General features: G+C 46.0%; 2 protein-coding genes across 2 annotated transcripts in view; both read right to left on the bottom strand.

Annotated features, from left to right (window-relative positions):
- Positions 1-616: 616 nt before the first annotated feature.
- CRYBB3 (crystallin, beta B3) lies at positions 617-7,427 on the bottom strand. The gene is given in 8 exon segments (XM_006869293.1): positions 617-857; positions 2,148-2,165; positions 2,167-2,279; positions 4,351-4,483; positions 4,934-5,013; positions 5,778-5,816; positions 5,818-5,861; positions 7,352-7,427. Coding segments are annotated over 8 exon segments (744 nt in total).
- A 13,594-nt stretch (positions 7,428-21,021) lies between these two features.
- The window catches only part of KIAA1671 (KIAA1671 ortholog), a 160,229-nt gene continuing 155,862 nt past the window's right edge, over positions 21,022-25,388 (bottom strand). Inside the window, exons 8-10 of the mRNA XM_006869292.1 lie at positions 24,827-24,951; positions 22,510-22,652; positions 21,022-21,100 (exon numbers count right to left, since the gene is read on the bottom strand). Of these exons, the coding sequence (XP_006869354.1) occupies positions 21,022-21,100; positions 22,510-22,652; positions 24,827-24,951 (347 nt within the window). The remainder of the gene's footprint in view (positions 21,101-22,509; positions 22,653-24,826; positions 24,952-25,388) is intronic.

The following is a 25,388-nucleotide window of genomic DNA, read 5'->3' as shown; positions in this document are numbered from 1 at the left end:
CTGAATGGAAGGAAAGAAGGAATGAAAGAAGAAAAGAAGGATCAATGTATAGGGTATCTATACATGTGGATGGATGGATGGACAGATAATGGATGTATGTATAGATCAATGGATGTATAGATGGATGAATGGATGGATAAACTAATGGATGGATGGATAGATAGATTAATGGATGGATGGATTAATGGATAGATGAATAGATAATGTATGCATGTATGGATGGATAAATGAATGGATGGGTGGATAGATAGATTAATGGATGAATAGATAGATTAATAACAGATGGATAAATGGATGGATAGGTGGATAGACAGATGGATGGATAAATGAATGGTTTAATGGATAAATAAAATGGATGGATGGATGGACACACATTCAGGTGGGCACAATTAGGGCAGGAGACATGTGTGGTTTTCTATCTGAAAGGACTTGAGTCTTGGGTATGAGTCTAGCTCTGAGCCCTTTTTAAGAGTCTTAGTATCTCCAAGTTGCAGCCCCTTCAGTTTGCCTCTCCTTGTAAGGAAGTAAAGTGACACAGAGGATCTTTCAGGTAGGGAGACTGACCCCAGATTTTATTGAGCAGATTCAGGAAAGGATGGAAAGGCAGACCCTTGCTCTACCCTGCAGGTTCCTCTTGTTGCCTGTGTTGTCCCTTAGGGGTGGGGTGAGGCTGCTGGGACCTGGGCATCCTTCCGCTACTAAGGAAGCAGCCTTGCTTGTGCCACTTCTGGCGGTGGATGCGGCATACAGACTGCAGCTGTGGCTGGTTGGCAGCCCGCTCTTTCCAGTGCTGGTAATCTCCCCGCTGGAACACATACTGGCGACCACGGTAATCAGGGAACTGGTAGCTGACCCACCTGCAGCGGGGGGCCAGGGTTAGGAAAGGAAAAGCCTCCCCATCTTCAGCCAGACCTAGCTTTTAAAATCCAGCATTTAACCATGCCCTAGCCCTGTCTGAAGTCCTCCTTGGCTCCCCAGTACCCTCAGAATGAATTTAAACTCCTAATAATGCTCACAAGATCCTTCCCAAAGGCTCCATCTCCTACCACTGCTCAAGCCCTCAACTTCGACCTTTCATTGTTTTCCTTGAAACTGCTGTGTCTCTGAGTCTTTGCATGTGCTGTTCCTTCTGCCTGGAACACTATTCCCTCTCTCACTCCCATATTTTCCATCTTAGTTCAAATATATCCTCCTCCAGGAAGCCTTCCCAACTCCCCTAGGCTGGGTCAAGCACTTCCTCTGGAGTTTCCTGTACACAATGAAAAGTGAAGACCTGCTTCCTTGTCTATCTCCCTATCAACCTGGGAAATTCTTAGGGTAGAGAGGCTGTGTGATTATTAATCCCCACCCCACTGTGTTCCCGTAGCTTATACATGGTAGATGCTTAGTAAAAATGGATCAATGGATTCTTTTCAAGAAGTGGCATCTCTCAAAGCCTAGCTCCAGAACACAAGTCCACAAGTCAAACATACTGAAAAAAGAGACCCCCTTGGTCACCAAGTCAATTCTGGCTCATGGTTGACCCTACAGGACAAAATAGATCTTCTCCATAGGATTTCTGAAGCTGTAAATCTTTCTTATCTTTCTCCCGAGGAATGACTGATAGATTCATATTGCTGATGTTGTAGTTAACAGTCCAAATGTAACCCATTATTTCACCAGAGCATAGTGAAATACAATCACAAAGGGAAGATAATCCTCAAGTCATATTAACAGTGGCATTAAGCCTAGGAGGGAGGTGATGTACTACTTGGACCACATCTAGAGAAAGGCGTACATTTTAGAACCCCTGGTAAGAAGGACCAGGATAGAGTCAAAAAACAAAAAAATGTCAAGAAACAATTGGACTGGGTGTGTTCAGAAAAGGAGTGAAGACTCAGACAAGCAGAGGTAAAAAAAAACATTCATTTGATCAAAAACAAAAGGATAAAGCTCTCTATGAGTCAAAGCTGTGTGGAAATCCCAATGGTTCAGGAGTGCAAGCAATTGGACAGTCCCATCATGGGGGATCTAGGATCATGGGGCAGCCTTGTGAAGGTCCTTCCAGGTTTGAAGGAGCAGGAAATGTCAACCATGTGAGAAACCTCAGTGATTCTGTTAAGATCCAGAGGTGTGGCCAGAGGAAGGGTCAAGAATGGGGTCCTTACATCCCACTAATGGCTTGATTGGTCCTAGAAGTCGTGAGCCTAGAGGCTGGGCATGTCATCTTCCACTGTCTCCATCTTGCAGCCACTGAAAGCTGAGCTTTCTAAGAGGTGCAACTTGTAGTCCAGATCATCCTGGGGTCAAGATTGTGGGGTGAACTAGCTGCTCCCAGAGGCTCCAGAATCACACACACACAGACCACCTACGAGAATTAGAGTGAAGAATTAGAGAAGTCTACAATCACAGATGAAGCAAGAGGAGGTCTTTCAAATCGTGTCCATTCCCACTTTATAGACAGGGAAATTGAGGCTCAGAGAGGGAAGAAGAGAACCAAGATTGTTACTATGTAAGTGTTCTCTCTTTACTAAAGTGGGTTCTGATTTCATCTGCCCAGCTGTCCCCTTTCCTTGTCCTTTCAGAAGAGGTCAGTTTTTGTGCTGTGAGGAGGAGACCCACTGCCGTGGAGCTGATTCCAACTCCTAGCAAGCTGACAGGGTTGCTCCTTAGGGTAGCTAAGACTGACAGTCTTTACAGAAACAGACAGCCGCATTTCTCCCAAGGAGCATCTGATGGGTTTGAACCAGTGATCCTGTGGTTAGCCTAATGCCTAACCCATAGCACCACCTGGATTCCTTGTGGAGGAGAAAGTGTGTGTAAGTGAACCAAGTGGTGGAGTTGCTGTTCAGTGCCGTTGAGCCGGTTCCAATCCATAATGATCCTGTGTAGGGTTTCTGAGGAGCAGTTGGCGAGCTTGACCCGCAGACCTTGTGATTCAAACTGGCTTCGCAGTCCAGCACATCAACCCACAGCGCCACGCCAGGACTCCAGATGGGGAGAAGAGAGGTTTGTTTTTTAAAAAATGTTTTATTGTGAATTATGTGATAGTTTACATGGGAGAGCATTAGTTTTACATTCATCCTATCATATATGGTTTCACTGCCATGGTTACAATCCCCTCCATGCATTATCAACCAACCAAAGGGTATACACTGCAAACCTGCCCCCCGGTCGTCAGCACACAGCCCCTCTCCCTCTCTGGGTCTAAAATCCCCAGCGGCTCCATCTCTCTACCTCATCGTCTCTGCCTCCATCTCAGGCATCACTGCTTCTCTGGGTAGGGTCCCGCTCTCCGCTCTTCTCCCTTGATGGTCCCAGGGACCTCCGGTACTAGACTGAAAAGTTAATCACTCCCCTCCTTGCTACAAAACATCTACCTTTACATTTCCAACCCTCACAAGCAGTTCTGATAACAATTATTCACTATTGTATCACAAGAGACCCATCCACATTTCATTTCATCAGCCCTGCCTAGACAGATTGGATACTACTCAGTGGAGATCCTACCTTCCTTCACACCCTCTGAATCTAGGTTCCCTCTTGAAAGCTTGTAAGCCAGTCACTTCTTGCCTTTGAAGTCCCCTATTTTGGGTAGCCAATGTCCAAGTTGCCCATCGCTGTCTACTCTGTGTATGGAGGGGGTGGGAATGATCCTTGCTGTAAAGATTTGTTCCCTCTTTTGAGCTACTGCATCCACAGGTGTAGGTCAAGTTCATCAAATTGTATCAGATTACACTTTTTTTCCTCTTCTAAAATTCTTCTTTTAGTTGAGCTCTGATCATCCCAGTCACTGAAACCAGGTCAAGTGGGCATTATCTGCAAGTGTGGGTGTTCTTGTGCATATGCCCTCTCTTCTTATCAGCTGGATGCTTCACTCTCCACTCTAGTCCTCTGTGGCTATGTCACTGACTCTGGGCCTAAGAGTCCCCAGGTGAAGAGAGGTATTTTAAAGGTCCTTGTGGATTGTGTTTGAGAAACACAAGTGACGAACTTACACTATTTTGTAGTTCCTTTTTAATCAGTTTCTGAAGTTATTTCTGGGCTGCTTTGTTGTTTGTTTATTTGTTTACTGCAATGCTGATGTCACTGGCTAGGTGACTGTGATTTCAGTCTATTACAAAGGGAAGCATCACATCCTGGGACCTAATTCATGATGTGAACGCCAGGGGCCCTGACCCCCAGGCCTATATTCATTAGTAACAACTTTTTCTTCTCCTAAAGCAATCCTTTGGGTAAGAAAGACCGAGAGTCCTCCTCAGGTTTGGTTCACACAGGCCCAGCCGAGTCTGTTTGCCTGAGCTTGCCTGAGCAGCTCCCACCATGCACTGCCTCTAGGAGCCTCCAGAGGTGAGCAGGAACCGTACTTACAACAAGAAGAGGCCAGAGGGACAGGAAGCTGTCACTGTGGTGGCTATTGGACCAGGTGTCCTAATGAGGGTAACCCCCCTTCTCCAGGACAAACTGCTCCACATGGAAGTCCCTGCATTCAAATCCCAGCCACCTAAGGGAGGAAAGAGACCAAGGTGCCTGCTGCTGCAGCTGAGGGAAAATACAAGTCTAGTGTGGGAAGGACCTAACCCTATGGCTGACTCCTGGACCTATTAATAGAGGAGCCACTGTGGCACCCTGGGAATTGTCTGAGACTCTCAGCCAGAAAGCATCCTGGGAAATAGTATCAAAATTCTATTGTACGTCTGGCTTCTGAGTGGGACACCCAGCAAAGTCCACAGCAGAATGCCTGGCACACAGTAAGTATACTGCAGACTTTACTTATTCGTGTTAGTAATAATAATGGCCTAACCAAGTCATTTCAATTGCTTCATCTGTATGCCAAAGCCAGACACTGAATAAGGAAGACTGCAGAAGAATTGGTCCCTTTGAGTTATGGTGTTGGTGAAGAATACTGACTATATTGTCAGAAGAACAAACAAATCTGTCTTAGAGGAAATACAGACCAAAAAGCTCCTTGGCAGTGAGGATGGTGAGACCTCGTCTCAAGTACTTGAGCATATTACCAGAAGGTACCAGTTCCTAGAGAAGGATGTCATGCTTGGTAAACTAGAAGGTCAGCGAAAAAGAGAAAGACCATCAAGGAGATGGACTGACACAGTGGCTGCAATTATGGGCTCACACGTAACAATTGTGAGGATGGTACAGGAACAAGCAGCATTTTGTTCCGTTGTGCATGGAGTCTCTATGAGTCGGAACTGACTCAATGGCACCTAACAACAACAACATTATTATATTTTTACTACTACTTATTTACTTATTTATATGCATCCTTCCAAACATTTTTACAAACACATTCTCTGAGCTAGCAACTATTATTAACCCTATTTGACAGATGAGAAAACAAAGGCCGAGAAGGTCAAACAACTTGCCCAAGATCACCTAAGAATTCAGAGCTCAACTGGCCTGGCCTCGGTTTCCTCATCTGTGAAATGGGAATAATAATAATGGTATGTAAAATGTTCATATAGTAAATATTAACTGCTACAGTTATGATTACAATGATAACAACCAAATCCCACTTGCTAAGCTCTGAACTAGCTGCCAGGTACACTACCTTTGGTCTCTTTTTGCAGAACCCTGCTATTTAGCATGGAAATCCAAAACTCCAAAGATTCTTAGGGAATCACTTTCAACTGTCTCATTTTACAGATAGGGAAACTGAGGCCTGAGAGAGGAAGGGAGTTGCCCAAGACCCCACAGTAGATTTAGGACTCCAACGGGGTATGAGGAGGAGGGTGGGAGTTCAGGTACTCACAAGCCTGACTCCATGTGGATGAGCCCACCTTCTCCAACAGGCTGTCCATTAGGTTGGGGCAATCAATCGGCCGAGAGCTCTCACCGCTTGCCTAGAAAGTTCGCCAGCTCAAGTCCCGAGCATCTCCCCAGCCCACGGGCCAGGCCCCAAGCTGCACGCTCCACCCTTGGCAGTACTAGCTGCTCCATCCGCTCTACTTTGGACGAGCTGCAGTTAGTGCCGCTGTTTGTCTACACTGCTCCCTAGTGTCTTCAACGGGAAATGCATCCAAGAATCTCAATTCAACCAAGTTAACTGTGGTGAGCCAGTCAGGAAACCTAATAGAATGAACTGATGCACGAGAAAACTAGGGTAATCAAATCCATGAGAGAACATGGATCCAGATCTGAACTTTCCCCCCCAAAGTCTGAAATCCCCATTTTCCTTAATGTTAGCCATCTCTACTTAAAAATTCCATGTAGGAAAAACAAACACCATGCTAAGGGAGTAAGGGACTTTGTAAAGGTCCCTCACCTGCCTGGAAACACAACTGTCCTTGCAGAAGGTCTCTATAGAAGCCAGATCTTGTCATTTTACAGAAGGGATGAATGAGGCTCAGAGAGGAGAAGGAACTTACCAGGGGCTGCACAGAAAGATTGGCAGATCCCTGGATCCACACTTAAATCACTGGCTCTTTTCTCTCCTTCACTGGTTTGGATGAGGAACAGCCCACAGAAGGCAAAGTGAGCAGGAAAGGGTGACAGCTGCTCCCAGAACTTGTCAAATCCTGGCATTTCAGAGCTGCAAGGCCCTCGGAGGTCACTGGGCCAACCAGGTACTATTGCAAGAGCCCCTTTGCTCCTCTGCCTCTCGGCCTCCTGCCTGGCTCCTCCACTCTCAGCCAACACTCCAGGACATCCTGAGAATGACCTCTTCCCTATTCATCCCCTTGGTCATTCTAGCCTTGGACCCCAACCAAGATTAAGGCCCCCTAGGGATGGTTTAGAAAGAGAAAACAAACTCATGTCAACTCCATGTGCTATGAGTAGAACTATGCTCTACAGGGTTTTCCATGGCTGACTTTTCAGCAATTGATTGCCAGACCTTTCTTCTGAGGTACCTTTGAGTGGAATCAAACCTCCAACCTTTGAGTTAGTAGCAGTGAATATTAATCCCTTTGCATCATCCAGGGCAGAATCCACAAATCAAAATTTTCCTGTGCTCTCTCAAGCCCCTTCCTTTGTGTGTTGGCTGTATTCAGCACATTTGTTGGTTCTCATATGTCAACTCTGATTTCTAAGGAGTGGACACCATTCCCATTTTAAAGATGGGTCTACTGAGGTGCCAAAAAGGCCATGAAGGTGGGCCGTGGTCAGGAAGCAATCGGAACTAGAAGCCATGTGTCCTGGCACACTGTAGGGCTTCTGTGCTGTGAAGACAGATGGGGTGCAGGGGAGTACCTCCAGCTTTCAGACATGGGCAGAGAAGAGAGAGGCAGGGAAGTAAGCTGAGAAATGGGAATGAGGGGTTGCAGCTGGAGGAATTTTCTGATCTACTGTTCTGGCCACACCTGGCATGAGTCCCAGGAGGTGGCCATGAGCTCAGAGCCTCTGGACTCATCATTGGACAGTACTTTATAACTGCCACCAAGGCCGCCATGGCTCTTGTGCTCTTCCAGTACTGCATGCAACTCTGCCATCTCTCCAGGAACTCCCGAAAGAAACAGTGTGTCAAGGGGATCCGAGCTGAGGACAAGCTGCTGAGTCCAGGACACCCTGAGACCTACATTAGGTCACTCAACAAATATCCACTGAGCACACTCACACATATGCACAGACACACAGACACATACAGTCACATGTGCCCAATCACTTATGTGCATATACATACACAGACACACTTGCAGTCTCACTGACATACATACCCACATATACATAGGCATTCACACACACATGAACATATACTCATACACTCAGTGGGCTCCCATGGTCATTGTCGTCACATCCCACCCCCAGTCACGCAGGACAGGACAGTCTGTCTCCCTCTGTGCTACACCTGCTGATTTCAGACACCCACAGTGGTGCACAGCACACACTGTTTACATTCACACACTCACTGGGTGCCCCCACACTGGCTACACAGCCCAGAGTCCACCTACTCTGCCCACAGGCCCAGCAATGCTCCACAGGTTTGTAGAGCCTCAGTAGGCACGAGGGCTTTGGTGGGGCTACTGCCCTTTCTCAGACTGCCCAGTCTCTCAAGTGTCTGCCTCCCACTCATGTCTGATGGCTCAGACCCTGCCACCACCCTGTGACGTGCAGCCACAGCTCCCAGACCCCCACCTCCATCTTGCTCAGCTCATTCCCAAGTGGACCCCAGGCTTCTGCAGGACTAGCTATGCTTCCCCTATGGATGAAAACCACCAAAGCCTGGGACCACTTGGGCAGCTCTTGCCTCCCTGCTTCCATCCCTCCATGGGCAGGACAGTGGAGGGCCCAGAACCTTCTCCAGATGTGGCCTGACTCACAAGGATGGCCCTATTTATGGGAACTTTCTGACAGCTCAGCACACCCCACCTGCTGAGACATCGCCCTGTCCACCCAATTCCATTCGGGCCATGTCATCCTAACAGTAAGGCCCGTGGCTCTGTCTCCAAAGCCACAGCCTCTGATGACTTCCAGGGCAGAGGGACCTCTGGGACCTCGGATGAGAGGGCTTCACGGGGCAAGGATGTCCAGAGGACTTCAACTCCAATCTTTTGGCTTATTGATGCAGCCATCTTCCTGCCAGGGTGCATGACACCCTTGGAAAAGACTCCAGATCTTATAGGAGGAACCCTAGAACTCCTCCAAGTGAATGTCCCAGGTGCCAATGGCTGACATTGTTGTTAGCGGTCACCCCAAATATACCCTCCAAATTGGGTGAAAATCCACCCATTGGATGTCCCATCCATCAATGGACATCCACACAATGAAGCTTTAGTGTGTCTTCATAACCGTCTCCACCCACCACCACCAAGAAACAGAAAAAACAACTACAAAACCCCACTGCCCTGACCCTATATGACAGGGTAGAACAGCTTTCTAGGTTAGCAGCCAAGTACGTGACCAGCACACCACCAGGGCACCTTACACGCTGTTGAAGTTCAGAGAGCAGTTGGCTTCGACCCCTTTTACCTGGTATGAATGCGCCACCTGCTGGGGTTACAGGAGAAAGACAGAGGTAGGGAGAGGGAATCAGAAGTCAGTCCCTCCCATGCAATCCGCGCTGAGCATCTGCACCGGCCATTGAGGGGCATTTGAAGCTGGGCAAGTCTTCCTTATCCAGACAGTGTGTCTAATGTAGGACAGTTAGCAGCATCCCTCTCTTCAACACACCAGATGCCAACAGCATCCCTGCAACTTGTACCAATGGAAAATGCCTTAAGTTGTCATCAAGTCAGTTGATTCAAGTTGATCCATGTGTGTTAGAGGGTTTCCAAAAGCTGGTTTTTATAAAGTAGATTGCCTGGTCTTTCTTCTGAGATGCTTCTACCCAGAATTGCCTAGAACTGCCAGCCTTCCAGTTAGCTGCTGAGCCCCTAGCCATATTATCACCCCTATTTTATATTCAAAAGACACAGCTGAGAAGTGAGAAAACAGGGATCAAATCCCTGCCTTTTTCCCATGATCTGGGATTGCTAGGTATCTGCTCCCAGAAATCCAGCTTCCTTCCCTCTTCCCAGCCCACAGTTTGGCCAGACAAGAGAGCCACAAGGCCAGTGACAGGGTTGTGGGGCAGGGGCCTATAGACATGAGAAACAGTCGCACACACCAACACACCGTGTTCTCCAATGCAGCTTGCATTAAAGCTTTATTTGTTCTTTTCATAGTCTGAATGCAATATCATCTTTGAACATGCAAAGGTCAACCTGTTCGAATGCAGCCAACTAGCTGTCCAACTGCACTCCTGTGTATATGAAACCTCTTTACAGTTAGAAAATATAAAAGTACTTGTCGACATACAATACACTCTGTGAGGCCCAGGAAGCCCTAGTGCTTTTTTTAACATTAAAAATATAGGTTTTCATAAATGAATGACCACTCATATGATTAAGGATGCTTCCTGGGCTTGAATAAATTCCCCCTCCTCCCACCACTCCTAGAGCTTGTGAATTCATAAGGCAATTGCAAGAACACCAGCAGGCAAGAGGTTAAGTTTTCCTAACCCATAGAACTCAAGTTCCTTTCTTATCATGACTGAGGAAGGAACCCAGAAGAATGGTCAGGACAAGTTATACCACAGCTATTTATCTATGTATCCCACCCCGACCCCACCCCCCAACAATCTTACAGAGCATTCCAAGGCCCATAATCTTCTGGGAAGTAGAGGACTTGTAGGGACACTGATATTTAGGACTAAATACCATCCCTAACATGATAGATTCCTTTTGCTGAGCCTCGATTTACAGATTCTCTAAGGCAGTGTGGAAGGAAATCATTTAGGAGCTCAAAGTCTTTCGCCAATGGCATTATTCGCCAACAGCAGTGCCAGTCTGCATCTCAGATGTTAAGGTGCAGGTGCAAAGGTAGCTGGTTAAGAAGGGGGTGCTGGGAAGTTAAGGGATAAAGGCTGAAAGCTTGGATCTCTGCTCCCTCTCGCCCCGCCCCAACGCCTGCATGGGAGAAGAGGTGAGGGAGTGGGACCCTTAAGCAGGGTGATGGGGGCACTTTCAGACATGGGCTGGCTATAACGCCACATACTCAAGCCAGTTTGCCTTCTAGATGGTTCTATGCAGCCACAGCCTTGGCCTGCACTGAGTTCTAGTGGGGCAACTCCCAGCAGCTGCTCAGCCTTTCAAACTTCAGTAGAACTAGGGGGACAAGAGAAAAGCTCTACCTACTGGGGAACTATTCCCTCACCCCATTTAGATGTCTAAGCCATGGCAGGCTACTGCATGGATGTAGACCACCTTCTATCACCTCTGAATGTGCACACCTCTCCCAGCCCCCACCATGTGTTAAGGCAGGGAAACAAAAGTCCCATGGCATCCTGGGTAGAGCCTTTCTCCTGCCTCCCTACCTCTACTAACGTTTACCCAGAAATGCTGATTTGCACAAAGGTAACCTGGCTTCTATGCGACTGGACAGGGTCATGGGGGTGGGGCCGCAGGGACAGAGAGGGACACGCAGCAGAGGGTGAGGGTGAGGCCAGCTTGAGAGTCTCCTCCCCCCAGGAAGTCATATTCTCTCTTGGGTCTTCCCTGAAGGCCTAACCCACCTTTAAGAAAGCAGCTGTTTTGGAGGCACTCTGATGGAATACTTGCAGGTTTTGAGCTTTGAGAATGTGCCAATCTGGGGCATTCGGATGAACAATTTTACAGTGTGAACTCACAAGGCATCTGTCAGCTCTGGATGTGAGCAGCTGAGGGTTCCTTTAGGAAAAATCACATAGTTGGTCATCCCAAATTCTTTGCTTGGTTTGTAATAGTCGGGGCCTTATGTTCCTTTCTATTCTTGCCTGACTCCAGTCTTGCTCCCCAGGATGCACCAAGGAAAACATGTCTTTCTGAAAACATATGACTCAGTTTTTTCCCCCATCCCCGCCCCAGAAAACATTTCCACCCAATTATCCCTTTCCTGAATCCAAGACAACCTGAAATAGCAAGTCAGCATTACCTGAAACCCCCAACATCCCAAACACCATGAGGTTTTGTGTTCACCAGAATTTTGCTGGCAGCAACGAGCAATAACCTACAACACTGTTTTGGTTTTGTTTTGAGGTTGTGCCCTGGAATTTCACAGGCCAACAGCCTCTGTTTCATTATGCAAGGGACCGTGAAGGAGGGGACTTACTGGAGAGAGAAATGATACTGACTTATCAAAAGACCAGCTGTCAAAACGCTGATGTGCAAAGAGAATAGAGAGAGAGAATTGTACATATCCAGGAATCTGCATTCAGGGGAGGGGAGGTTGGGGTAGGCCCAGGTGAGTTGATTGCACAAAAATGATTAAGGCATATTCACTTAGTTTCCAAGGAGATTGGTTTCCAAATGGGACTCCAGACATAGACACGAAATCCGTGTACCACTTTTTGTCTAACCCCAAAAGCTCACCTGGTTTAGAAAGAGGGGAAATAAATAACGTCATATGCAAAAACTCCCAGGCATGGACACTCCCAGCTGCACTCCATGAATTATCACTACGAGCCAGAGGTCACAGGGAACCTGAATTAAGAGGGTCACTCCTGACCCACCATGACTTGTCTGCTCTGAGGTTCTGCATGAGACAAAGTTGCTAAAAAATAATAATAATAATAAAAAGAACCACAATTGAAGAGGACCCTCAGGGCTTGCCCTGGTCAATTTCAAATCACCAAGGAATTTAATGAATTCTGTTTCAAATCAAAAAAGTAGGCAAAGGGTCTCCAAGCCAATCTCATTTTCAAGTGTTTTGCTCTTTTTTCCTTTTCCATCAGGTACATATGGGTGAAGACATGAATTCATCAACATCAGACCTTAAGAAGTACGAGTCTGCATGGTGAATGTGGATGAATTTGCTACACAGAGCAAGAGAGATAACACTAAAGATCCCTTCCCATCTGAAGGAAAGAAAGACAGCAGCCAAGACAAGACACCTGTGCTTGAAACACACTACCCCTTAAAACTTTTATAAAACCATGAACTGGAACTTTACAAATAAATCAAGTCAACTTCCTAGCTGATCTACTAGGCTTCAAAATTGGCTCGAGGCTTCAAGCTGCCAAAGGCTGAGCCGGAGACTGGCTTCAACGACTTCCATCTGTGGGCAATGTGCAGCCAACAGGATGCAGGGTGGGTAGGGCCCTGCAGCCGCTGTCCGCGGTGCTGAACCACATTCAGTGGCCGGGGCACAGGTGCTTGTCTTCACCCCACCCTACAAGGAAAAAAAGAGAGGAAGATGCGATAGGGAGACATAGGGAGGCTTGGAAAGATGGCAGTGGAGAAAAAAACAGACATCTCTAAATAATGGAATTGACCAAAAAAGACCTTTTCCCCGCATCCACAGGCAGCTAGTGCTGTGCCTGTACCCCAGGAAACCCAGGCCCAAGGCCCCTTCGCAGACACAGGCTGTCCTCTGAAGTGTGCAGGAATCTTTCTCCCCCATGGGGATCTCCCAGGCAAGATTGGCACCGAATTTATGGCAACTACAGGCATGGTAGGGGGGCAGGCTTTGGGGTCTGCTGGAGTCTCGGACCTAAGAGGGGGAGCAGGCTGCTGTTGAATGTATCTGAGGAGAAGGGCAGAGGAGAGTGCCCCGCAGCCTGTACCTTCCTGGGGATGAGCTTAGAGCTAGCAAGGAGAGAAGGGCAAGGCAAGCCGGACCCTTCGCCATGTAGTACCAGCATTGCTGGGGGCATGAGGGGAGGGGCTCCTCTCTTGAGAGGAGCTTTCAGCAAGATCCTTTCCACCTGACATTGGACCAAAAGAAGCACCAGATTGGGTGAAGTTGGAGGAGGGAAAACAGCAAGGTGGCATTCTACAAGCAAAGACACCTCTTGCACATGCGTCTGCTCTGAGGCTCATGTGGAGTGGTCTGGCTTTGTCAGCGGCCCATGTAGTGTCACAGACTTGGAAAAACGAGAGAGGTTCTCTGAAAAGGCAGAGGTGCCACTATCTGGTCTGAACCCTTGTGGTCAAGGAACAAAGGTCACCCTGCAGAAAGCAGACCTCTAATGAAAAGAAGCTAGGAGTGTACATAGTAAAGGATGACAATTCAAACCATGTTCTCAAAGTGATAGGGAGAAGACAACCTGAGGTGATTGGATATTTCCAAATAAACTATTCACACATCTCTCCTCCTGTCCTTGAACATCAGACCATGAATACACATTGAGTTTCACAGAACATTGGCTGAATTATTGCTTTTTCGCCTTTCAAATCAAACCAAGGAGACGTACAACAAAACAGGTCAATGACAATACTCACAGCCCACGGGAAGGACCAATATGCTCCAAAGGAGGGAGGGTGGGTGTGCTCAGAGACAGGATCAACTGATATTCAAGGAGGAGGGATTCATGGAGAAATCCCAATCTGGCAGTGGTGACATGGACAAATGTGACCACTGGAAATGGATCAGTTTACCTTCTTGGAAAGAGCCTCTCAAGAAAGGCTGTTCTGGGGGTAGGGGATGGGGGGAAAGATCCCTTCAGAATTCAGGTTTTTTTCAGAACCCAGAGAAACAGTCCAACCTCACGCAGATGTTCCTTGGGCTGCTGAAGGTATCCAAAAATGGTATCCAAATGCAAAGTTTTGCATAAAAAAATCAAACAAAATCACCAGCGTGGGCATTTTGGGGAAGTGTGGCGTGGCTTTGCTCCTGGCCTGAAGTGCTGTCTGAAAGATGTGTAATGGGAGCTTGTCCACTGTTCCTGTTCCAAGGTCACTGGCGGTCACTGGACTGCATCCTCCTCTCAAGGCCCCAGCACGTGACCACTGTACAGGAAGGGGTCGTGGCAGCTTGGCCTTGTCTTCGGAGTCTGACATGTCCCCAACCTGGACAAGAAGGGACAATCCTGATATAAGAAGTGGGAACAGGTGGCCCCATCTCCCTCCACAACTAGGCCTTAAAACCTATTCTGACATTCCCCAAGAAAGCCGTGCCCGACATCAACGACTTGGAAAGAGACTTGATTTTATTTATGTTTGAGGGATGGGGTGAGGAGGGTGCAGGCAGTCTGCAAGTGGACTGGCCAAGAAATGTGGGGTCAGATCAGTGCTCCAGCCCCACTCTGAGTCTCATTTTATGCACAGGATTGCGGGAGACTTCAATGAGGCATCGCATATACAAAAATAGCAGTGAACACAAAACAAACAAAGGTCAGTCCCCACACCATATCTAAAACCCCTCAGCATAGATTGATTTTAGAATTTAGAGTTTTTCAGATGTTTTATATATAATCCACCAGCTGCTCTGAGGGAGACAGATGGCTTTCTACTTCTGTAAAGATTTACAGTCTCAAAAACTCTATGATGTTGCTGTTGTTAAGTGCCATCGAGTAAGTTGATTCATAACGACCCTGTATTAGGTTCCCAAGGAGCAGCTGGTGGGTTTGAACCACCAAACTTTCAGTTCCAACTGATTTTTGTAGTGCAATGTTTATTCTACAGTTGGAACTGACTTAACGGCACCTAACAACTCTAGTAACAATTTATATATGTGTGTGTGTCCATTCATTTTTCAGAAACTTTTTGAAGCCCCTTATAGGTACATGCATGTGGTTGTTGTGAGGTGCCATTGATTCGGTACAACATAATGAAACCCTGCTCCATTCTGTGTCAGCCTCACAATCGCTGCCACACTTGAACCCATTGCTGCTGCCACTGTGCCAGTATATCTAGTCAGCAGTTTTCCTCTATTTTTCTGACCTCTACTTTACCAAACATGATATCCTTCTCTAGAGACTAGTCCCTCCTGATAACATATCTGAATTACGAGAGACAAAGTCTAGCCATTCTGGCTTCCAAGGAGCATTCTGGTTGTACTTCTTCCAACACAGATTGGTTTCTTCTGGCAGTCTGTGGTACTTTTAATATTCTCCTCAAACACCATAACTCAAATGCATCAATTCTTCTACGGTCCTCCTTATTCACTGTCCAACTTTCGCATGCATATGAGGTTACTGAAAATACTATGGCTTGGGTCAGGCGTCCCTTAGTCCTCAAACTGACATCTTTGCTGTTCAACTCTTTAAACAAGTCTTGTGCAGCAGATGTGCCTAATGCAACATGTCATTTGATTTCTTGACAGCTGCTTCCAAGAGTGTTGATAGTTGATTTAAGCAAAATGAAGTCTTTGACAACTTCAATCTTTTTTCCATTTATATGGATGCTGTTTACTAGTCCAGTGGTGAGGATTTTTGTTTTCTTTACATTGAAGTGCAACCCACACCCAAAGCTGTGGTCTTTGATCTTCATCAGTACCTATTTTAAGTCCTCTTCATTTTCAGCAAGTAAAGCTGTAACATCTGCATATTACAGATTGTTAATGAATCTTCCTCCAATCCTGATGCCATGTTTTTCTTCATATAATCCAGCTTGTCTAATTATTTGCTAGCATACAGACTGAATAAGTATGGTGAAAGAATACAATCCTGGGGCACACCTTTCCTAATTTTAAACCGTTCATTGTTCCCTTGTTCTTTTTGAACAACTGCCTCTTGATCTATGTGCAGGTTCCTCATGAGCACAATTAAGTGTTCCAGAATACTCATTCTCTGCAATGTTGTCCTTAGCTTGTCATGATCCACACAAACAAAAGCCTTTGAGTAGTCAATAAACCTCTTTCTGGTATTCTCTGCTTTCAATCAAGAACCATCAGTCATCAGCAATGATATCCCTTGTTCCACATCTTCTTCTGAATCCAGCATAAACCTGTGGAAGATCTCTGTCAATGTATGGTTGCAGCTGTTTTTGAATTATTGTAGGCAAAAGTTTACTTGCATACAATATTAATGATACTGTCCAATGATTTCTGCATTCCACTGGGTCACCTCTCTTTGGAATGGGCACAAATATGGATCTGTTCCAGACAGTAGGCCATTGTCTTCCAAATTTCTTGGCTATATGAGTGTGTGCCTCCAGTGCTGCATCAGTCTGTTGAAAGATTTCTATTTGTATTTCATCAATTCCTAGAGCCTTGTTCTTTGCTAATGTCGTCAATGTACCTTCTTCCTTCAGGATTATTGGTTCTTGATCATATGCTACCTCTTGAATGGTTGAACATTTACACAGTGACTCTGTATGTTCCCTTATATTTTCTTTTGATGCTTTCTGCATTATCCAATAGTTTGCCCATAGAATCCTTCAATATCGCAAGTCAAGGCTTGAATTTTTTCTTCAGTTCCCTCAGTTTGAGAAATGCTGAGCATATTCTTACCTTTTGGTTTTCTAACTCCAATTTTCTATACGTTTCGTTATAATATTTGACTTTATCTTCTTGAATTACCCTTTTAAATTTTCTATTCAGCTCTTAACTTCCTCATGTCTTTCATTTGCTTTAGCAACTCTATGCTGGAGAGCACGTTTCAGAGTCTCTTCTGACATCCATTTTGGTATTTTGTATCTTTCTTGTCTTCTTAATGACCTTTTGCTGGCTTCCTGTATGATGTCATCCTACAACTCTTCTGGTCTTAGGTCTTCAGTGTCTAATGCATCAAATCTGTTCTTCAAATGATCTCTAAATTCAGGTAGGATATGTTCAAGGTCGTACTTTGACTCTCATGAACTTGTTTTAATTTTATTCAGCCTGAACTTGCATATGAGCAATTGATGGTCTTTTCCACAGTCTTCCCCTGGCCTTGTTTTAGCTGATGACATGAATGTTTTCCACCACCTCTTTCCACTGATATAGTCAATTTGAGTTCTACTTATTCCATCTCATGAGGTCCATGTGTATAGTCAGTCGTCTGTTATATTGTTTTAAAAAAGGTACTTGCAATGAATTGTCTTGAGAAATTCTATTATGAGATCTCCAGCACAGTTTCTATCACCACGACTATATTTTCCAACAACTGATCCTTCCTCTGTTTCCAACCTTTGCATTCCAATCACCAGTAATTATTAATACATCTTGATTCCATGTTTGATCAATTTCAGACTGAAGAAGTTGGTAGAATTCTTAAATTTCTTCATCACTGGCTTTAGTGGTTGGTATGTAAATTTGAATAATAGTGTTATTAACTGTTCTTCCTTGTAGGCATATGGATATTATCCTATCATACTTCACACACATGTCTTGTACTTCAAGACATGTCAATACACACTTTTTGATGATGAATGCGTAGCCATTTCTCTTCAACTTGTCATTCCATTCCCAACATAGTAAACCATGTGAGTGATTGTCAGATGCCAATACCAGTCAATTTCAGCCACTACTGCCTAGGATATCGATATTTATGTTCTGTTTCATTCTTGACAATTTCCAATTTTCCTAAATTTATACTTTGTACATTCTTTGTTCTGATTGTTAATGGATGTTAACAACTATTTCTCTTCATTTTGAGTTGTGCCCCATTAGCAAATGAAGGTCATGAAGACTTTACTCCATTTGTGTCCACACAGTCAACTCCACCTTGAGAAGGCAGCTCTTCTCCAGTCATATTTTGAGTGCCTTCCAACCTGAGGGCTCATCTTCCTACACTGTATCTGGCAACATTCGGGTGCTCTTCATCATGTTTCATTATTCAATATTCAGGTGCTGACAGCGTTCTACTGCTATTCATAAGGTTTTCAAAGATTAAATATTCGGAAGTAGTCCATCTCTCCTTCTTCCTAGTCTGTCTTTGTCTGGAAGCTCAGTGAAACCTGTCCACTATGGGTGATCCTGCTGGTGTTTAAATACCCATGGTATAGCTTCCAAAATCACAGCAACACACAATCCACCACAGTATGACAAACTGACAGACGAGTGGTGGATATATATATTGTTGTTGTTAATTTCCATCAAGTCGGTACAGCTTCATAGCAACCCTTCATAGGGTTTCCAAGGAACAGCTGGTGGTTTGAACAGTTGACCTTGCGGTTAGCACTCCAGTGCTTATTCTACAGCACCACATCAGGACTCTATGTATACATATGTTGTTGTTGTTAAGTGCCATTGAGTTGGTTCTGACTCATAGTGACCCTATATAGGATTTCCAAGGAGCAACTGGTAGGTTTGAACTGCTGACTTTGTGGTCAGCAGCCCAGTGTGCCACACCAGGACTCCATATATACATATGGTGTTGTTACGTGTTATGAAGTTGTTGTTAAGCATCATGCCAAGAGGGTGTGTGTGTATATATACATATGTGCAGATATCTATATATATAGATATAGATACACATATATGTATGTGTGTGTACATATATATACACACTTAAAACGTTTACTGATGAAGATCAAAGAGCACAGTCTTCAGTATGGATTACGTCTCAATGTAAAGAAAACAAAAATCCTCACCATTGGACCAATAAACAACATTCTTATCAAAAGAGAAAAGATTGAAGTTGTCAAGGACTTCATTCTTCTTGGATCAACTATCAACACTCATGGAAGCAGCAGTAAAGAAATCAAACAACATATTGCATTAGGCAAATCTGCTGCACAAGACCTTTTGAAAGTGTTGAAGAGCAAAGATGTCAGCTTGAGGACTAAGGTGCGCCTGACCCAAGCCATGGTATTTTCAATAATCTCATATGCATGCAAAAGCTGGACAGTGAATCAGGAAGACTGTAGAAGAATTGATGCTTTGGGGTTATGGTGTTGGAGGAGAGTATTGAAGATGCCATGGGCTGCCAAAAGAACCAATAGATCTGTTTTGGAAGAAGTGCAGCCAGAGTGCTCCTTGGAGGCCAAGATGGCCAAACTTCGTCTCTGATACTTCGGACATATTGTCAGGAGGAACCATTCACTGGAGAAGGATATGATGTTTGGTAAGGTGGAGAGTCAGAGAAAAAGAAAAAGACCCCCAATGAGATGGATTGGCCAAGTGGCAGCATCAATGGATTCAAGTGTGGCAACAGTAGTGAGGTTGGCCCAGGATCAGGCAGTGTTTTGTTCTGCTGTGAATAAGGTCGCTATGGGTCAGTACGACTCGATGGCACCTAACAGCAACAACAACAACGTATGTATATGTGTGTGTGGTGTGTATATATATATATATCCTGGTATGGCACTGTGGGTTGATGTACTAGACTGCAAAGTCAGCTTGATCTGCAAGGTCAGCGGTTCATGTTCACCAGCTGCTCCTTGGAAACCCTACACAGGGTCGCTATGGGTTGGAACCAATATGACAGCACTTAACAACAACATATATGTTGAGTTCTGGTGCGGCATTGCAGGATAAGCACTGGACTGCTACCCACAAGGTCTGCAGTTCAAACCTACCAACCACTATGCATCAGAACTAACTCAACAGCACTTAAAAACAACATGTATGTACGTGTGTGTGTGTGTGTGTGTGTGTGTGTGTGCAGACCCTGACTACAGTGCAAATGATTAACATACTTGGCTGCTAACCAAAGGGCTGAGGGGTTTGAGTCCACTTAGAGGTGCCTCAGAAGAAAGACTTGGCAACTTGCTTGGGAAGGACAGCCATTCAAGACCCCATGGTGCGTCACTACTTCCAAACCCATGGCGCCAACGTGAGTCAGCGTAGACTCAACAGCCGCTGTTTTATAAATAAATACACATACCACATGTAGGAGGGAACTTCAAAAAGATCATGGAATAATGAAATTAAAAGACAATGGAATTTCCCCAGGAACTTTCTGAAGCCCATTGGTATGTACATTATTAAATCCATATACTTTATGTAAGCCTCCATAATCAAGCATGTTAATGTACCTGCAGTGCAATGTATCTGAAGTCGGGCCAATGTAGTGCCCAGCATTAGACCCATCCTGGTATGATGGTTATGAAAACGCTTTTCTAAGCTCTCTGGATTCCATCAATGCTGATTTGTCCTATACCCACACTACGTGCTCCTGTGCCAAGGGCTTCCCGACACTTGGCCAAATCCTTCCTATGCATTGTCACTGAGTCCTTGGGGCCACTCGATGACATGAGCTAGGTTACCCCATTTTACAGATATAGAAACTGAGGTTCAAGATGTTAAGTCATTTGGGATTTAAACCAGAAACTGTTGTTGTTGTTAAGTGCCTTTGAATTGGTTCTGGCTCACAGCGACCCTGTATGGTTTTCCAAAGTTGGAACCGACCTTGTGGTTCAAATTGACTTTTCGATCCAGTGCATTATAGCTAATGCTGTTTCCTACATTTTTTAATCTTGTTTTTTTTCAACTTCATTTTTAATGACTCAAGTTATACAGGACTACAATCCCATATAAAAATTTGGAACAATACAGATGAAGGTAAAACCACAAACCTTTGACACTGCTGCCCTTAGATGGGTACTAAGTGGCAGGCAGGGCTGAGCACAGGTATGAAGAGACCCAAGCTTAGGACTCTCCATCCAAGACCCTTTTCATCCATCCCAAGCTGCCAACAACTCAAAGCAACCCCATAGGACAGAGTAGAACTGCTCCACAGAGTTTCTGAGACTGACAATCTTTACAGGAACAAAAGGCCTCATCTTTCTCCCATGTGTAGCAGTGGCCACTCTTGTCTTCAAGGGTAACCAAAACACCCTCCTTTCCCCCCTTCTGTAGCCTTCCCTTTGCTAAGACTCCACGTTTAGTCTCTATCCCTTTGCCTCCTGCCTAAGATCCTCGTCCCTGGGACATGTGGGGCTCTTTCCAGCTCTTCCACCCACTTCCAGAGTCCCTCGTACCTTGTCAAGCTTGGTTCTCATACAGACTTTGTCTCTTCTTGGATTTCAGCTCCTTTAGCCACTGGGGAGACGACTCCTCTGACCTAAAACCACAGATCCGTAGAGTTGAGTCCACAGATTTTATGTAAGCCTCACCAGAAGTCCCCTGTGGACAGGGCTCTGTGGTGCCCAGAACAGCTAGCCAAGGGTTCATGCTAGCAAGAAGTCAGAATGAAGGAACCATAACCAATTGAGGAGGCAGGTTCTTAGCTAAAAGGTGTGACTGTTCAGCCCTGAACACAGCCAAGGAACAACTGAGGTTCTACCTGGCTGGTCTGGGGGACAGCTGTAAGCAGAGTTGGTGTGCATTAAACAATCCTGAAATGGTCACAAAGAAGCCTTTCTGTGTTAAACAACACCATTTCCAAAGATAATGTACAAAACAAAACCCACCAAGGCAGAGTAGAAATGCTACAGCATAGAGTTCTAATCACTCCTGGCACATTGGTATATAACACTGAAAAAGGGGTGCTTCTGTTGACCCTAGGGGACAGCTCCCTCCACCAGCAGACTGGGTATTGCAGTGGGGGGCTCAGTTCCTGACCAGCTGCACTGTGTTCCTCACCCAGGTGCCTCCATCTGGAGGGCTCTGTATCGGGGGCCGTTGGCAAAGGCCCTCCTTGGGTGTCTCCACTGATACCTCCTTATCAGGGGTCAGGGACCCTGAGGCCACACAGCCCACTCTGACATAATCTCAGGGGGGCGGGGGCCCTGAGGTCTTGTAGCCCACTCTGACACATTATTGGGGGCCATGAGGTCACACAGCCCAATTTGATACATTATCAGGGGGCCCTAAGGTCATATAGCCCATTATGACACATTATTGGGGGACCATGAGGTCACATAGTGTGCTCTGACACATTATCGGGGGCCTTGAGGTTGTGTAGCCCATTGTGACACATTACTGAGGGGCCATGAGGTCACGTAGCCTGCTTTCACACAACACTCAGAGTACTTCCTCTCCTTCCACTGTCTGGCCCCAACTCCATCAGCCTACAGAAGCCATTTGTCTTCAGGGTCTCCAGCTACTGGGATGCCTGTCTGAGAGCCCTGGAGGCAGGAATCACTCTGTGCCCCAGGGCCTGGCCCAGAGCTGGAGCTCCATGAGGGAGGCTGAACGAGCTGATCTGGTCTAGGCTGTGCCCCTTCCATCTCGCTTCCTGGGCCTCAGTCCCCTCAAGGCAAAGATACCTCCCTGTAGGACAAGGAGGGAGAAAGCCTCAGTTTCCCCATCAGTACTTGCTTCTCAATAAGGGAGTCCTGGGTTTCCCAAGAGGTGCTAGCAGAGCAAATGGAAGTGGTCGGCCCAGCTGGCCTGATCCCCGGTTCCCTCTCCCTGTCTCAGGCTTTGGTGAGCCAAGCTGCTGCTAGAGAAGAAAACAGCTTGAAACATCCTCCAGACGCACAACCCGAGTTTGGGAGGAGAGAAACCCCCATTCATGAGAGCCCTCACCACACATCCTTGTCCACACTCGGAGGCAGGACACGGCTGCCCAGCATACCAGGCTGGAAGGGGGACTTGGGTGTCTTGGGCTGGGGGGTCCGGGGGAGGTTCTCGCCAGGACTGTCTACCTCTTGCCGCTTGTGCAGTTGAGCCTGGGGAGAGAGGGGAGAAAGAGGAGCGTCTGGGGATGGGTCCACACCATGCACTGTCAATGCAAGGGGATCCCTAGTGCCTGAAGGGACCCAGGCATAAAATGGGGAGCTAGGTGGGGAGGGGGAGAGGGACAGGATACTCCCTGACCTCAGGGGATGAGAACGAACAGAGGCCAGGTCAGAAGTCATCAAATAGTAACCAACCCAGAAAACCCACACCACAGTGGAGTGAGTCATCTCTGACTGAAATGCTGTGATTTGACGTGTTCTCGGTTCACTTCCCAAGAACCCGAGAATAGAGACAGCCACCCTGATGAGATTTGGACATACATGACTCCCATGTACACATAAATAAAATGCAGCTTTTGAGTGCTCTGGCAGTCCTGTGGGCTAGCAGTGAGCTGCTAACTGCAAGGTCAGCAGTTCAAACCCACCAGGCACCACTTGGGAGAAAGATGAGGTTGTCTGCTCTCATACGAAAGCGTATGGAGGGGCCACTGTGAGTCCCGGTCAATCTGATGGCAGTGGGTTTGTCTTTTTGGTTTGTCTTTTCCCCCAGAAAAATGGCAAGGTGGATTTTGACCCAGTTTTGGAGGGTGGAATGGTTACTTTCACATGCTGACTTGACTATGGTATTGTGCACAGTTGATTGTTCAAGAACTAGCATATATACAAGTTGTTGTTAGGTGTTCAAGTTGACTCTGACTCATAGCCACCCTATGCACAACATCACAAAACACTGCCTAGTCCTATGCCATCCTCACAATTGTTCTTATGTTTCAGCCCATTGCTGTAGCCACCAAGTCAATTCATCTTGTTGGGAGTCTGCCTCTTTGTCACTGACTCTGTACTTTTCCAAGGATGATATCCTTCTCCAGGGACTAGTCCCTCCTGATACTAGTTACATGTGATGAATCAGTTAACCTTAAGTAAAGCAGATGGCCCTCCATAATGGGGTGGGTCTTGTCCAATCAGTTGAAGAATCTGAGAGCAAAACTAAAGGGAGTTTCTCTAGAGTGCATTCTGTGTCTAACACAAACAATCTCTCTCTCTCTTACTCACTATGCATGTATATACCTAAAGAGGCTTCAAAAAGTTCGTGGAAAAATGGAATGATAATGAATTTTTTCCACTCACTTTCTGAAGCCCCAAAATATATATGACAAGGCTTTAAAAAGTGGATTTTCATATATGTACATTTATGTATATGTATATATGTGTGTGTGTGAGAGAGAGAGAGAGAGAGTCCTGTGGTGGCACTGAATGATCTATACTATCCATTAGGTTGGCAGTTCAAACTCACCAGCTGCTCCTCAGTAACCCTGTACAGGGTCGCTAAGTGTCGGAACCGACTCGATGGCACTTAACAACATGTATACTTGAATATATATGCCAGGGCTTCAAAAAGTTTGTGGGAAAATTCCATTATCTTTTCACTTTTCCAGGAACTTTTTAAAGTCCCCTAGTATATAGGGATTCCTGGTGGAACAGTGGTTACAGCACTCAGCTGCTAACCCAAACGTCAGTAGTTTGAACCTACCAGCTGCTCTGTGGAAGGAAGATGAGGCAGTCTGCTTCTGGAAAGACTGACAACCTCGGAAGCCCTCTGGGGCAATTCTACTCTATCCTATAGGGTCACAATGAGTCAGAACCGACTTTGGTAATATGTGAGGGGGACTTCAAAAAGTTCATGGGAAAAAATGGAATTTTTCTATGAACTCTGTGAAGTGCCCTCATATATATATAGTAGTAGGGCACTATAGGATAAACACTGGACTGCTTACCAAAAGATCGACAGTTCAAACCCACCAGTCACTCCTCAGAAACCCTATTCAGGGTGATGATGAGTCAGAACCAACTCAACAGCACTTCACAACAACATGGTAGCAGTCTCACCTTCCATGCAGGAGACCTGAGTTCAATGACCCGCTGACACACATGCTCTTTGGAGGCATATGCACTGCTACGATGCTGAGCAGGTTTCAGCGGGACTTCCAGAGTAAGACACGAGGAAGCAAAGCCTGGTGATCTACGTACACAAGCCAGCCAATGAAAACTCTATGGATCACAGTGGATCATGAGGATGGCGTAAGACCAGGCAGCATTTTGTTCCATTGTTGGGCATGGGGTTGCCATGATTTGGGAACCAACTGGACATAAGCTATCCCCAGTACCTTGAGCATAGCTGGATCCATGCCTGGGAATGCGGGCATCCTCTGAGGATGGCTGGTGGGTGTCCTTTCAGCTCTGGGAGGATTCTCCTCTTCATCCGACTCTTCCCTCCTGGGGGATTTCTCTTCTGTGGCAAAGAAAAGGGCACTGAAGTCACGGAGTTACTGTGTACACATCGTCTTCACAACAGGGAAGACACGAGTGTCCCATTTCACAGATGTGCATAAACCCAACCCACTTCACCTCCATTTCTTTCTTTCAGAAGCTCACAATGTTCTACAGAGATGGAGTTTCTCCTGGGCTAGACACAGACTGCCTCCTGGGCTCCTGGCTCATTTCACATCAGGGAAATAGAAGTAAATCTTTGCTGGAGGCAGCAGGAGACAAAGACACACACTCTGCAAAGCAAGCCACGTGTGGAAAGCTGTGTGCATCTCACAGAAGGGGCCAGAAAGCTATTCTCTTTTCAGGGAACTCCCAGTTAGAGACCTTAATCCTGTCACCTGCTCCTGCCTCGTGGGATCTTGTTTAGGGATCACCTGAACAAGACATTTCTAAGATGGC

This window comes from Chrysochloris asiatica, unplaced genomic scaffold (genome assembly GCF_000296735.1).
Source record: "Chrysochloris asiatica unplaced genomic scaffold, ChrAsi1.0 scaffold00128, whole genome shotgun sequence".
NCBI classification, from domain to species: domain Eukaryota; kingdom Metazoa; phylum Chordata; class Mammalia; order Afrosoricida; family Chrysochloridae; genus Chrysochloris; species Chrysochloris asiatica.
Note: the sequence above shows the minus strand (reverse complement) of the source record. Positions and strands in the feature narration are given on the sequence as shown.